This window comes from Oncorhynchus tshawytscha, linkage group LG04, assembly GCF_018296145.1.
Source record: "Oncorhynchus tshawytscha isolate Ot180627B linkage group LG04, Otsh_v2.0, whole genome shotgun sequence".
NCBI classification, from domain to species: domain Eukaryota; kingdom Metazoa; phylum Chordata; class Actinopteri; order Salmoniformes; family Salmonidae; genus Oncorhynchus; species Oncorhynchus tshawytscha.
Window position 1 is genome coordinate 56,780,583 of NC_056432.1, and position 14,121 is coordinate 56,794,703.

The window sequence follows — 14,121 nt, forward strand, 5'->3', positions numbered from 1 at the left end:
GAACCAGCCTGATCATTGAGTTCGCCAAGCTATTTCACACGCAGTAAAAACAGAATAGTGAACACAGTCAAGGTGTTTCAACCAGGCTACAATCCCTGGACAAGGCAAAGACCCACAACATTGTAAAACATAAAAGCTGTCCGCGACAGTGACTTTATTTAAAAAATAAGTAGCAGCATCTCAGTTCAAAACAAATATCATACATTTTGGTAAAAACTCAAATGCAAGAGAGAAAGTTGCAGAGTTAAATACAATCCATATTTCTGCTTCTGAAGCAGGCTGTTCCACTTGTCCATTTTGGCAGCAGAGCTACTGGTCCCCAAACCTGGCAGTATTATCTTTCTCAAAATGGCAAGCGTGAGCTACACACACACACATTCATCCACTGTTCCATCAATCCAAGTCCACCTTCTTTAGCAGCACTCAGAGCCGGTGACAGCTCTGGGTTTTTGGCAGGTGGTCCAGCTTGGCAACACTCCAATTAAAAATGGTCAATCCCTCGAAAAAAAGGCAGAGACATCCAAAAATATCCCTTCACCTTAGCACAATAAACACCTGCACGCATGTAGAAAAAGCATTTGAGCACATGTTGGTGTAATGCCACGGATTTCTCCCAGTCCTACAATATCTTGGTCCCCATACTAACCCAAAGGAAATCAAGAGACGGTGCCCTCTGGTTTCTCGCTGCTAGGGGGCGGAGTGAGCACTCCAGACGGTATTGGGGAACTCTGGCTGCGATCTACATCCACTTGTGGGTAGGAGCATGCCTTTGCCTAAAGAAACCAACAGAACTCTCAATACAGGCTGCAACTCAGCTGTGTACCACTGAACACAAGAAACAAGCTGAAGGGGGGGAATTATTCACTCTAAACAGCCTGATACAATGTCCAACATCGGCATAGAAAACCATACAAACAATGCCCTCACCATCCAGTCCAGATAGGCAGCATGGGTCTGGATGTTATGCATGTCATCTGCTGGGATTCCTTTGAAGGGCCTCAGGGCTGAGCTGCCAACTTCTCTGATGGACATGGCAAAGGGGACCATCCACCTCACACACGCCTCAACGTCTAACCACTTCAGAGCTGCACAGATCAAGACAAAAGGGGTCTGGTTAGGGCTAAAAACACCCATGGCAAGTCCACCGAACCAATACAACTCAGTGGTTGGATTGAAGACGTTGATTGACCTGAACAGCTTCAGAATGAAACTCCCTACCTGAGACTTTCTCCACCAGCTCCAGCGAGGAGAAATGGAACAGGGCAGAGGCAGCCAGCACTCCATAGCAGAACTCCAGAGATTTCACATCCAACACACACAGGTCCAGGAGCTATAGAGAGAAAACAAAAAGAAAAGGAGATAACACGAGCAAAACACCGACTTCAGGCAACGAGCCATTCTGAGGAAATGTGAAAACATTTCCTTACAACACCATCGTGTATAAGCAAAAGCGGTGTCGTCTGTGAGGACATATTTTGCCTTGTTGAGCTTCTTAGTATCTTACAACAAAATATACCTATGAATCACATGCAGTGGCGGGAAATCACAGTTGTAACCTTACCTCGGCAATCTGTACAAACGTAGTTTGTGGGTACTGTGGGATGAGAACCTCCTCGGACTCTTTCAGGTAGGCAATCTGCATGTAGATGTTTAGCCAGGACACAGATGTCAGGGGACTCAAACGCCACTTCAGCTCCTGAGCAAAAGGGGACACAGTAGGAAGAAGAGCCACATGATTTCATTCCACAGAGAGGAGTCCCCCAGCTCAGATAGTAGGAGACTCAGTACACATGTTTCTTCTATCAAGTTAAACAGGAACTACCATTAGTGACAGAGCATCATTAGGAACACGTGGTCATGTTTTAACAGTAAATGGCTAAACGTTGATCATGTCTCAACGAGCTTCAGACAACAATAAGGATGTGTGACCCATCCGTAAAGCGTTTGAGTAAAGCGTTTGAGGCATACCTTCATAATGATTAGCTCCATACATAAGATATCATCCTCAGTGCAGGCACCATCAGTAACATAGGCAAATTGATGCACCTTTGGAGGGTAGATTTCCTGAAAAGGAAAGGGGGTAGTGAACATGTTAAAAATCTCACTGATATACAAAATGGAGAAAATGACTGAACAGGTTTGTAGAAGACGTTTCTTCCTACCTCCATTTTGGCAGCTATAAACAGAGAAGAGATGCCGATGAGCTGTAGTGTTGACTTGAAAACATTGGTCTGCGTGGCCATGAACCTATCAAAGTAATCCTGAGCCAGGTAGAAGGTTTCTCTGTGTAGCTTGTACACTTCGCACACCTGAGAGAGAAAACAAGGTTGAGAACCCAAGGTTTAGGCAATGTCAGAGTAGCTAAGGAAGAGATCCCCCACGTAAAAGCATTGATCATGGCTCTCTATGCCATAGGTCTAACACGACCCAACTTTAAAGATCAATGCTGATTCAGAAGAATTGGGTTAAAGGCGGATGACATTTCGGTTTAATGCATTCAGTTGTGCCGTCGACGAGGCTTCCCCTTAGAATATGTTAGAGCTTAGCCAATACGCATCACCTGACAGCCATCTCTTCTGTCTAGCCACAGTTGACTTAGATAAACTGGGGCCATACATCTATTGGTAAAACTAACACTCACCACCTAAAGATATACATGGATGACACTGATCAAGTAACATGAGGGTTTTGATCAAAGTAGTAGATACACTGTGGGAGACAAATTTAGGTGGTTGCTACAGAGAGCAACAAACCTCTATTAGCCAGTCCAGAAGAATAGCCCTCATCTTGGGTTGGAGGTGTGGGTGTTTGGCCATGATGTGGATGTCTCGAGAATAGGTCTCGTCTTTCCTCAACAGGTTGATCCATACATCGTCCCTGCTTGCCCAGCTACAAAGAGAAACACATCTATTTCAAATGTGTAGTTATCAATTTTTAAAAAAAGGGATCAACGAAGAACCCCTCAACTTGATTCAGAGTGCAAACAGAGCTGTGAGGTTTAGTATACAGGTACACATAATGAGTGTCAAGGAGGGAGCTGTTCTTATAACAGCAGACTGTACTCTTAGAGAGACAATAGCAGTGAGAGGACTACATGGTATGTTACATTCAAATGAAACAGGTGAACACATTGGTTATCATAATGCTTGGCCTTGGACAGTGCAAGTGCAGAGCTTAAGGTAACGAGGCCGTGCAATCTCCTAGTGAAAAATCATACGTTACTTATCAAACATGTCAAGTAACCACGCCTGCTCTTTAGCAGCGTCACTGCATCTTGCCCATGTTGTCCCAGGTACCAGAAGTGACTCACCATAGCACAGGAAGAGGGGAAGACCTGGTGGGGGTGACAAATATGTTTTTGAAGGTGTACCGAGCGGAAAAGCCAGTGGTATTCAAGGCAACTGGTTGATCTACTTCATTGTCAGGCGCGGGGATCCGCCTGCACGGGCTTGTGAAAAGCAACTCAGGATTCCAGCATACCTGCACAGGAGAGGGATAAGAAAAGAGAAGAAAGTCCACCAACCGATAAAAACAAAACAGCACGAAGAGGATTCTGAGACTGACACCGATAGCAACTGATTAAACACAATTGTGTCATTTATTGAACAGTCCTGATTAACCTGTGTAGGTCACTGACTGGTGTGTGTTGCTAGCTAAATCCAACAAGTGCATGGTCTTGCAAGGGAATGCATTGGAATAGTACAACGCATGTAGTTACCGGAGTTCCACACTGTTTCTTTTTGATCATCTCTGCCACTTCATCTGGGTCTTGCAAATACTGAGGGTTGAATAAGGAAAAATGTTCATTCTGATAAAGCATATTAAAAAGACATAGCCAGGTAACCATCTCGCTACAGTAGCAATAACTTACAATGGCAACGTCTGCTTTTCTTTTCCTGGATCTCACTGTAGTTTCCTTGGGCATCTCATGATCAATAGACCTGAATTCCACATTTTTCCTGAAATGGCAGTAAATATTGAATTCTAATATGCATCCAGCTGAAATGCTAAGAAACGTGTTAGTTATTGCTCGCTAACTAGATAAGCCGCTGCTAGTTAGTTAGCAAGCCAGCTAATGTTACCTAGCGTCAACTTTTTTTCGTCACCTAGCTACATTGACTGACAAGACTAGGTCAAACTGCAAAACTGAAACTTACCCCTTTCTTAGCATTATAGCCCACGTGTATCACTCCAATAGAGGACCTGCAAACATTAAACATTTTATTTGTTCAGATTTTTTTTTGGTAATAACACCACAACCCAACCCCCCACGTAAGACTCACAAAGCCAACTCGTCAAAAGCTCTGGGCGCGGGCAAATGGAAGTGGGACAATGTTAAAGGACGACAAACCATATGAAATACTGCAACAATTGTCACAAAAACCACGAATACATCGACAGCAGATTCCACACTATCGCCTAAACCTAACAGTTTGACATACAGTCGATGGAAACTAGTTCATTTATTCTAAATGAGAGAGAGAAGCTGGACAGAAAATGGCCGAGCCATCAAGTATGCCATTTTCCATTCACCCGCTCTAACAAGCTTTCTCACAACAAAAAAACTATCCATCCAATGTTGTCCATCGCCTATCAAATTTAGGATATTTACAATCTTATCACTTATTTCGAATCACGTTGAGGGAGTTTGAAAAGTTGCAAGACTACTAGCTAACAAGAGATGTTTCAATTATTTGCCAGCTTAACGTTACCTAAAAATATTCCCCTGCGAAGAAGTCCACACTTGGCTGAAAGGATCAGACAAAATATAGCTACGGTTATTAGCTATATATTTCAATTACTGTTCGATTCGTGGCCTCTGTCATCAAAAGGGAGCTGTGAACTTTGCTAGCTACTTGTTCTTCGCTAGTGCGGTGAGTTTTGCGCCTTGGCTTATAAACTGCTTGCTGTCTACAAATCATAAGGGGCGGTCCGAGCGGGTGATTTAAATACTTGGCGCTGTTCAGTAATCATTCGCCTTTACATTTCAATGAACATTATTATTAGTCATTAATTGTTCAGAAGTGAAGAGTGAAATCACCTGAAATCGTATGTTTTGTGAGAAATGTACATTATAATGGTGTTCCAAATATTGCATATTTATCCGGCAAAAGGGAGGCGTGGCTGGTGCGGGGGCGGTGCTTAGAATCCGGAACCACAAAGTACCGCGTGGCTAGGGAAGACGGATGTAAACAAAGACTGTGTCCTTCTCAAAAACCTGCAAATCCGGACGTTATGCGGATTTTTCCTGACATTTTTGAAAATGTTTCTCTGTCAAGCCGACAGAATTGACCTTCGCTGTCCATAATCCAAGAGGTATGTCATTATTTTAAAATCAAATTAATGCCGCGCAATTTGCTAAACGAGAATGGTGATGGCGCCCTGCACTAGTGCATTAGCTACGTTTAGTGGCTTCCTCTTGTCTACACTAATGATTTGTTGGAAAATAACAGTGCAGGTTTAGTAAAATACATTTTAAGCACCATCTTATGCTTTCATATATAATTCATACATGTGTGTTTTCTTATCAGAAGATGAGGCTAATCTGCACATGTGCCTTTTCTCAGTCATAACTGTTATTTTAATATGTTTCATGAGCCACACGAAGAAAACACTGCATTGGCTGACAATCACTCATAAATCTCGAAACCTGCATAAACGTATACTTTGACCAGGAACGTGATCAAGCTAGCAGCTATATGGGAACGAGTCTCATTGCAAAGCCACTCTGCCTCCACATTGCAACTGGTTTGAAACAATCACAGAAATGAAGTTTCTGAAACTCGTTGGACGTGCCAAATCTGTGGTTATTGGAATGATTCATGTTCAAGCCTTACCAGATAAAGATTATTGAGACGCATATGTCGTTTTTTACTCTCTTTTTACGATTTTTACGTTTTTCAGGCACACCTTTTGGAAACATGGCCTCAAATTATTGAGGAAGCACGCCACGAATCTATCACAATGCAGGAATTGTAAGTATAAGCAAAGACAGAAGAACTCCTTACTTTTTGATGTTACTAATATTGTAGCCTATGTAAACCACAATAGTCATCCTCAAGGGTGACTGGAAATTAATTGTCTGTTGATCTTTTGAACAGGATGGGCTGATCATTGAGAACATGCATGACGTTCTGTATACATTCTCAATTGGACCAGAGGTGTGTGCCTCTATGACAGCAGTGTGTGCAGCGGTGAGGGGGATCTGTCCATCTCTGTTCAGATCCTGTCTGCAAGAAACAGCTCTTGATGTTGCACTGGCTTCAGGTTGATATAGCTGGCTTTGCTTATTATTGATTAATACATGCAGGCAAGAGTGCTTCAGACTAGCCTGGAATTTTAGTTTAGTAGAAAGATCCGTATTAAGAGGTTGGGAAAATCAAATGTTTAGCTACCTATTTCGTTGTCTATTTCCAAGGTATGGATTTTATCAGGGCAGAGGGATATGTCTTCTCACATGTTGCTGATGAAGGCCTTTTGAATGCATGTGTCGGAGTCCTTTTGCGATACGGCAAGCAAATAAAGGCTGAACATGTACAGATCTTCACTGATATAAAAAAGAAGCACAGGTGAGCAATCGTTCAAAAACATTCCAGTCAGTCAACCCCACTGGCTAGCCTAATGTCCTGATATGGTATTTCAGAAGGTTTTCAACATGCAAGTATTGCAGCTAATATTATCTGTACTGCAAGGAGATGAAAGGTACCATTTCTGACTTTTGTAGTAAGTGTAATTGGATGTTTTATGATTTGTGGGTTTGTGTTCCAAGCTCCCATGTCCTGACTTCAGATGTGAGCATAGTGGAGACGGCCAGAGCAACTGAGGTTTTTCCTCTCTGATGGGGTCATTATCACTGGAACAGCCACAGGGGTACAGGTAGATCCAGTGGAACTCAGAGGTGTGTCCTGTCTCTGAATGCTTTGACACATACAGACATGTATGTACGGTATGACACATACACACATGTATGGTATGACGCACAAACATACTGACACATACAGTAATATAAAAAGACCCCCAACTCCTTATAATGAATATCAAAAAAAAACAAATAAGGCATAGGCTATTACTGTGTAATCACTATTTTACCACTTAGATCAAAGGGCCGCCGACACTCACATACACACATACATTATATATCTGAGGCATAATGCTAGGTGTATCATTTTAGGAATGCTCAGTGTGCACCTTAATACAAACAGTTTTCACATCTCTAGATAGTTTACTTTCCCTTTTTAATTTTCTCTCAAACATGTCTGTAGTCTTGGTTAATAAGGGAGTGCCCTTTTTCTACATGTCATGCATTCTCCCTAACCATAACACACACCCTAACAAAAGTATGTTCAGTCACCTCACTCAATTCCATACCACTCCCACTGCATACGAGTCTATAGCATACTTCCTACATTTGAAAGGGCAGATAGTTCCTGGCGTTAGTTTTTCATGTAGCCCAGAGGTTAAGCTTCCCTAAAGCCCATGGAGCCTCTGAGCCTCGCTGCTGGCCTTATAAAGAGCAGACTCGTCTGGGGAGAGAATGGCGGCCTCACAGTCCCCCCAGTCTGGATCATGCTGACCATGGGCACCCAGCCCGGTCCTGCCCTTGCCTGCCACAGCCCTGCTTGGCTAATATAGACACCAACATCGTCTGCTATTTTTAAGCACAGCCTACAGATGGCTGACTTAGACAGAAGGCTGTAAACACAGGCAGGCTCTGGCCAGACTGCCGCACAACCCTGCTGCCTAGTTCGGAGGTGCTCCTACAGTCTCCCAGTACGATTTCATTGGGCTGGCATTGTTGTCAGATTGGTATATGGAGCTGCCAGAGTCTGGATTGATCTCTTTCCTCATGTGTTTTTCTCATATCTTCTCTGAACATACTTTTACCATTTACTTATTAGAGATGATGCATGATGCACTTGCAATGCATTCCTAAATCTAACCATTTAGGTATTTGTTTCATATAAGCTCTTGCACAGCTTTCCAATATAATGAACTCAGTAAACTTAATGTAACATCTCAAAATATTTACTCAACAAACTTTTATTTTCTATTTGCAGATGTTGCAGAGTCTGTAAGACTCCTAGTTCTTATTGGCTCAGGAGTAACCCATGACAACGTGGAACAATACCTTGATTCTATTGCAATGACAATTGGCTCTCATTTCAAGAGGGGAAGCGTTTGAGCAAATGCTGTTGATCCGGAAAGCGTTAAGAAGTTCATGGGGAAGGTGCGTTTTCTTTGAAAATGAAATCCACTAAATGTGCTACTAAAATAATTTAATGCAGACCAATGAAATACATTTGGTGGTAATAATACATGTAATTACTGAAGTCCCTCATGCTATTTAATAAAACACAAATAATACCCAAACAAAACAGACTTGTTTAACAATTTTTAACATTTAAATATACACCAAAATAGCAAAAAAAAATCTGAATATATTTACAAACAGGTCTTGTAGCAGTACAGCAAACATAAGAGCACACTGGGAATAAATGTATGAAAACAAAGTGAATCACTCAGTACAAAACATACATTAGAAACAGTGTCCATCATTATTTGCTAATCCTTCCATATATTGTATTTGTTCCGAGGTCCAATTACTCAAGAGTGATGTTTTCTACCGTAACATATCATATACAAAATAGCTTTTCATAGCTATGACACTTAACAACTTTTCCTTCAAGCAATATACCCACAACGTATCTAAATCTAAGGCACAAAAAATAATAGCAAAAAGTATACCATATCCAATAAAATTCACATTTGCAATTGCTATAAACCTTTTGCATTTCATACACTAAATAAAAATGTATCAGAGCCATAAGACTTAACAGTAGCAAGCGAGTTATAATACTTTTCACATGTGCACACACATCTACTCAAGGCTATTTCACTCTCAAACTGGGCTCAGCATGTTAATAACATACTCAGCAAAGGGGGGGTTTCCTTGATCAGGGTAAAGAAATTGACACCGGTAATATGTCTACGGTCTGTATGTTAAGTGGCTTCAGACAGTGACGTTACTCAGTAGAGTACCGTAGAGTTACTCAGTAGACACTCAGTAGTTGTACAGGCGCTGGCAGGGTTGTTTGAAGTGACCAAAGCGTCTGTCAGAGGGGGAGAATCGCATCTTGGCAAGGTTCTGTCTCTGGAGAGCATTCCTGGTCAGCTCCTTGCACTCCATGTGAGTCCTGGCTCGCTGTATGGCAAGCAGTTGGACGTTGCATGGAAGCGGGCTGCCCCAGGCAGCTAACCTCCAGGACACGTGCTGTTTGACTGGCACAGGCCTGCAGGGTGGGGGGGGGAACAGAATAAGTGTAAAATGTGGCGCTCCTTTCTCTAGGATAATGGTTGTGTTATCACACTGACTAAGTAGATGGATCCCCTGGATGAAAACTGACCTGGGAGAAGCATTCTCTTCATCTGAGTCGTCCTCATCACTGGTCTGGTGTCTGATCTGGTATACAGACATACTGGGATGCTCAATCAGCAGGTTCTCCAAAGGGTCTTCCTCAGGCGGGGTCAAGGAGTTGGTCTCTGGAAACAGACCACAAATGTACTAAACCGAGATAAAAGAGGAAAAACACTAGTGAGACCTCTAATAGTGACCATTAGATCTACTATCCAAATAACTACAATGCTACCATTTACAAAAAAAGTAACCGCAGACAACAATGCCCATACCAGTTTAACAACTAACTTGTGATTTCAACTTTCAGGGAGCATAATTATCGGCTTACCTTGAATGTTGATAATGACCCATCCTCCCTCCTCAAACTCAATGAGCTCCTCATAGGTTTCATTGTCATCTGTGGAAAAATCATCATCTGTGCTACCAAGGAAATGGGCAAATATCTTTCCAATCATTGTGTATATGTTTTGCCTCCCTTGGCCCTCTTATTGCAGTCTGCAAAGAAAATGAGTTAACATAGTGTTACATTATGTCAACCCCATTACGTAAACAATTGCATAACGGATGCAATTATTGCTAAACTGTTAAAATTGCAAAACTTATCGTGGTAAAACATTGCATCAAATACAAGAAAACAGCACAACCTGAAATGGCATGTGTAGTTTAATATCCACATTGATAGAAAATAGATCGGAAACTATTCCCGGGAAGCAGACTCTGAACAACATCTTACATTATGACCTTTAGTTTTTAACATTGGGTCCTGGGTTAATGACCCTGACAGCACAGCAGAATAAGGAACAGCATTCCCCTTGGAAGCTATCTGCAGACTGGAGGACATGGTATCCTTTCTGACCAGCAATCTCATTTCAAGACAGAATCTGAATCTTAAGATATGTTCTGAATAAGCTAATGTGGTGAATATGAAGCCAATTGGCCAAACTATGGTGAAAACAGCTGGTTTGTAAAATATATATATATATATATATTTTAGTGTATATCATTTGATTCAAAGGGCCTACATTTCTAGTCCAATAGGCCTATTAAAAACATAATCAGGTATTAACGGTATGTGTATGTCTTTCAGGCTTGATGTGTCATAGACTAGACAGAATACCACAACGTCCACTTTTAGACCTTGGGCTGTCCAGACAGCCACGGTCTTTGAATGCCTTGGTGTACTTGTCAACCTATATTGTCAATAAACAGCTACACCCCAGCCTGCCAGCAAGGGAAGATCCAATGGTGCCCAGACAGAATTAACTCATAAGGTGCTAAATGTATTGCATACCCGCCCCCCTTTCGGAAAAGCTGACCACGACTCCATTTTGTTGATCCCTGCCTACAGACAGAAACTAAAACAAGAGGCTCCCACGCTGAGGTCTGTCCAACGCTGGTCCGACCAAGCTGACTCCACACTCCAAGACTGCTTCCATCACGTGGACTGGGAGATGTTTCGTATTGCGTCAGATAACAACATTGACGAATACGCTGATTCGGTGTGCGAGTTCATTAGAACGTGCGTTGAAGATGTCGTTCCCATAGCAACGATTAAAAACATTCCCTAACCAGAAACCGTGGATTGATGGCAGCATTCGTGTGAAACTGAAAGCGCGAACCACTGCTTTTAATCAGGGCAAGGCGTCTGGTAACATGACTGAATACAAACAGTGCAGCTATTCCCCCCGCAAGGCTATCAAACAAGCTAAGCGTCAGTACAGAGACAAAGTAGAATCTCAATTCAACGGCTCAGACACAAGAGGCATGTGGCAGGGTCTACAGTCAATCACGGACTACAGGAAGAAATCCAGCCCAGTCACGGACCAGGATGTCTTGCTCCCAGGCAGACTAAATAACTTTTTTGCCCGCTTTGAGGACAATACAGTGCCACTGACACGGCCTGCAATGAAAACATGCGGTCTCTCCTTCACTGCAGCCGAGGTGAGTAAGACATTTAAACGTGTTAACCCTCGCAAGGCTGCAGGCCCAGACGGCATCCCCAGCCGCGCCCTCAGAGCATGCGCAGACCAGCTGGCCGGTGTGTTTACGGACATATTCAATCAATCCCTATACCAGTCTGCTGTTCCCACATGCTTCAAGAGGGCCACCATTGTTCCTGTTCCCAAGAAAGCTAAGGTAACTGAGCTAAACGACTACCGCCCCGTAGCACTCACATCCGTCATCATGAAGTGCTTTGAGAGACTAGTCAAGGACCATATCACCTCCACCCTACCTGACACCCTAGACCCACTCCAATTTGCTTACCGCCCAAATAGGTCCACAGACGATGCAATCTCAACCACACTGCACACTGCCCTAACCCATCTGGACAAGAGGAATACCTATGTGAGAATGCTGTTCATCGACTACAGCTCGGCATTCAACACCATAGTACCCTCCAAGCTCGTCATCAAGCTCGAGACCCTGGGTCTCGACCCCGCCCTGTGCAACTGGGTACTGGACTTCCTGACGGGCCGCCCCCAGGTGGTGAGGGTAGGCAACAACATCTCCTCCCCGCTGATCCTCAACACTGGGGCCCCACAAGGGTGCGTTCTGAGCCCTCTCCTGTACTCCCTGTTCACCCACGACTGCGTGGCCACGCACGCCTCCAACTCAATCATCAAGTTTGCGGACGACACAACAGTGGTAGGCTTGATTACCAACAACGACGAGACGGCCTACAGGGAGGAGGTGAGGGCCCTCGGAGTGTGGTGTCAGGAAAATAACCTCACACTCAACGTCAACAAAACTAAGGAGATGATTGTGGACTTCAGGAAACAGCAGAGGGAACACCCCTATCCACATCGATGGAACAGTAGTGGAGAGGGTAGCAAGTTTTAAGTTCCTCGGCATACACATCACAGACAAACTGAATTGGTCCACTCACACAGACAGCATCGTGAAGAAGGCGCAGCAGCGCCTCTTCAACCTCAGGAGGCTGAAGAAATTTGGCTTGTCAACAAAAGCACTCACAAACTTCTACAGATGCACAATCGAGAGCATCCTGGCGGGCTGTATCACCGCCTGGTACGGCAACTGCTCCGCCCTCAACCGTAAGGCTCTCCAGAGGGTAGTGAGGTCTGCACAACGCATCACCGGGGGCAAACTACCTGCCCTCCAGGACACCTACACCACCCGATGTTACAGGAAGGCCATAAAGATCATCAAGGACATCAACCACCCGAGCCACTGCCTGTTCACCCCGCTATCATCCAGAAGGCGAGGTCAGTACAGGTGCATCAAAGCTGGGACCGAGAGACTGAAAAACAGCTTCTATCTCAAGGCCATCAGACTGTTAAACAGCCACCACTAACATTGAGTGGCTGCTGCCAACACACTGACAATGACACTGACTCAACTCCAGCCACTTTAATAATGGGAATTGATGGGAAATGATGTAAATATATAAACAATGCTACCTTATATAATGTTACTTACCCTACATTATTCATCTCATATGCATAGGTATATACTGTACTCTATATCATCGACTGCATCCTTATGTAATACATGTATCACTAGCCACTTTAACTATGCCACTTTGTTTACATACTCATCTCATATGTATATACTGTACTCGATATCAGCTACTGTATCTTGCCTATGCTGCTCTGTACCATCACTCATTCATATATCCTTATGTACATATTCTTTATCCCCTTACACTGTGTATAAGACAGTAGTTTTGGAATTGTTAGTTAGATTACTTGTTGGTTATTACTGCATTGTCGGAACTAGAAGCACAAGCATTTCGCTACACTCGCATTAACATCTGCTAACCATGTGTATGTGACAAATAACATTTGATTTGATTTGATCTTTTCTGGTGTGCCATCAAAAAGTCCATAAGTCGGAAGTTTAAAGACATGTAAGACAATCCTTACATTAGACCCTATTCCAGATATATACATGTGTGATAGAAACTATTAAATCGTTTAAAAAACCATAGGAGAGTAGTTTGGGTGAGCTTGATATGGCATTAATTGCGTTTAGACTTCTTCAATAAATAAGTAAATAATTAAGAACTGCATTTACTATATGTAATTCACTGACAATCAAACAAATAAATCTACATACAAAATTACACATGCCATGGTTACAATTACATGGTAGTCTACCAAACTAAAAAGCTGGCTTAATAGGACACTTTGGGAATGTAGAAATCAATACAAACACGCAATGGATAGATAAATTAGTAGGCTAAAGAAACGTGTCTAGACAACACATTAACAAAGGCTGCTACACGGATACAACCTCTCGCACAATGTTGAAGGCTACGATGTATTTTGTTTCTTACCTGACAAGTGTATATTTAACGGGCGGTGGTCGACGGCTAGCTCGAAACTATAACTGATCTGTAATTGTGTTGATACAGACTTGTTTATGAACACCAACTGCTTCCCTTTGCTTTGGTGGGTGGTAAACAAAAATCCCAACTCGAAGGCGGAGCTTCAGTTGGTTGCGCACTTACTAACCTTTGCCATCATATTTTGGCAACTAGCTGTCAACTTAACAAAAGTGTCCTTCTTTGAAACATACCTAGATACATGGTTTCAACAGACGTCCAATCTTTCAAATAGTCTAGGCGTGTGGTCTATAATAACAAGTCAAAATACATAAGAGTGGAAGATTTCTTCTTTTTTTGTACAGCAGTCTGCAGTCCGCCACAGTGGTCGTCTTCGTTTTGCATGGCCCGGTGCCCCGTA

General features: G+C 42.9%; 2 protein-coding genes and 1 pseudogene across 7 annotated transcripts; 1 reads left to right on the forward strand and 2 right to left on the reverse strand.

Moving 5' to 3' along the window:
* Positions 1-123: 123 nt before the first annotated feature.
* On the reverse strand, positions 124-4,906 carry LOC112249067 (G1/S-specific cyclin-E1). Of its 2 annotated transcripts, XM_024418702.2 has the most exons (13): positions 4,713-4,906; positions 4,158-4,203; positions 3,872-3,959; positions 3,719-3,778; positions 3,311-3,480; positions 2,754-2,889; positions 2,163-2,309; positions 1,969-2,064; positions 1,562-1,696; positions 1,219-1,330; positions 928-1,085; positions 647-773; positions 124-555 (listed from the first exon to the last, which is right to left on the reverse strand). In XM_024418702.2, the coding sequence occupies exons 2-12, from the start codon at positions 4,169-4,171 to the stop codon at positions 657-659; spliced, it is 1,233 nt and encodes a 410-aa protein (XP_024274470.1). In that variant the 5' UTR covers positions 4,172-4,203; positions 4,713-4,906; the 3' UTR covers positions 124-555; positions 647-656. The 2 variants fall into 2 exon arrangements, with proteins under 2 accessions (XP_024274470.1, XP_024274469.1); XM_024418701.2 differs by having other exon boundaries at positions 124-773.
* Positions 4,319-8,464, forward strand: LOC112249558 (annotated as a pseudogene).
* On the reverse strand, positions 8,260-14,111 carry si:ch211-260e23.9. Of its 5 annotated transcripts, none has more exons than XM_024418710.2 (4): positions 13,955-14,111; positions 9,744-9,812; positions 9,405-9,540; positions 8,260-9,290 (listed from the first exon to the last, which is right to left on the reverse strand). In XM_024418710.2, the coding sequence occupies exons 1-4, from the start codon at positions 13,962-13,964 to the stop codon at positions 9,062-9,064; spliced, it is 444 nt and encodes a 147-aa protein (XP_024274478.1). In that variant the 5' UTR covers positions 13,965-14,111; the 3' UTR covers positions 8,260-9,061. The 5 variants fall into 5 exon arrangements, with proteins under 5 accessions (XP_024274478.1, XP_024274475.1, XP_024274477.1 ...); XM_024418707.2 differs by having other exon boundaries at positions 9,744-9,910; positions 13,955-14,093; XM_024418709.2 differs by lacking the exon at positions 13,955-14,111 and adding an exon at positions 13,713-13,924 and having other exon boundaries at positions 9,405-9,562.
* Between the last annotated feature and the right edge of the window lie 10 nt (positions 14,112-14,121).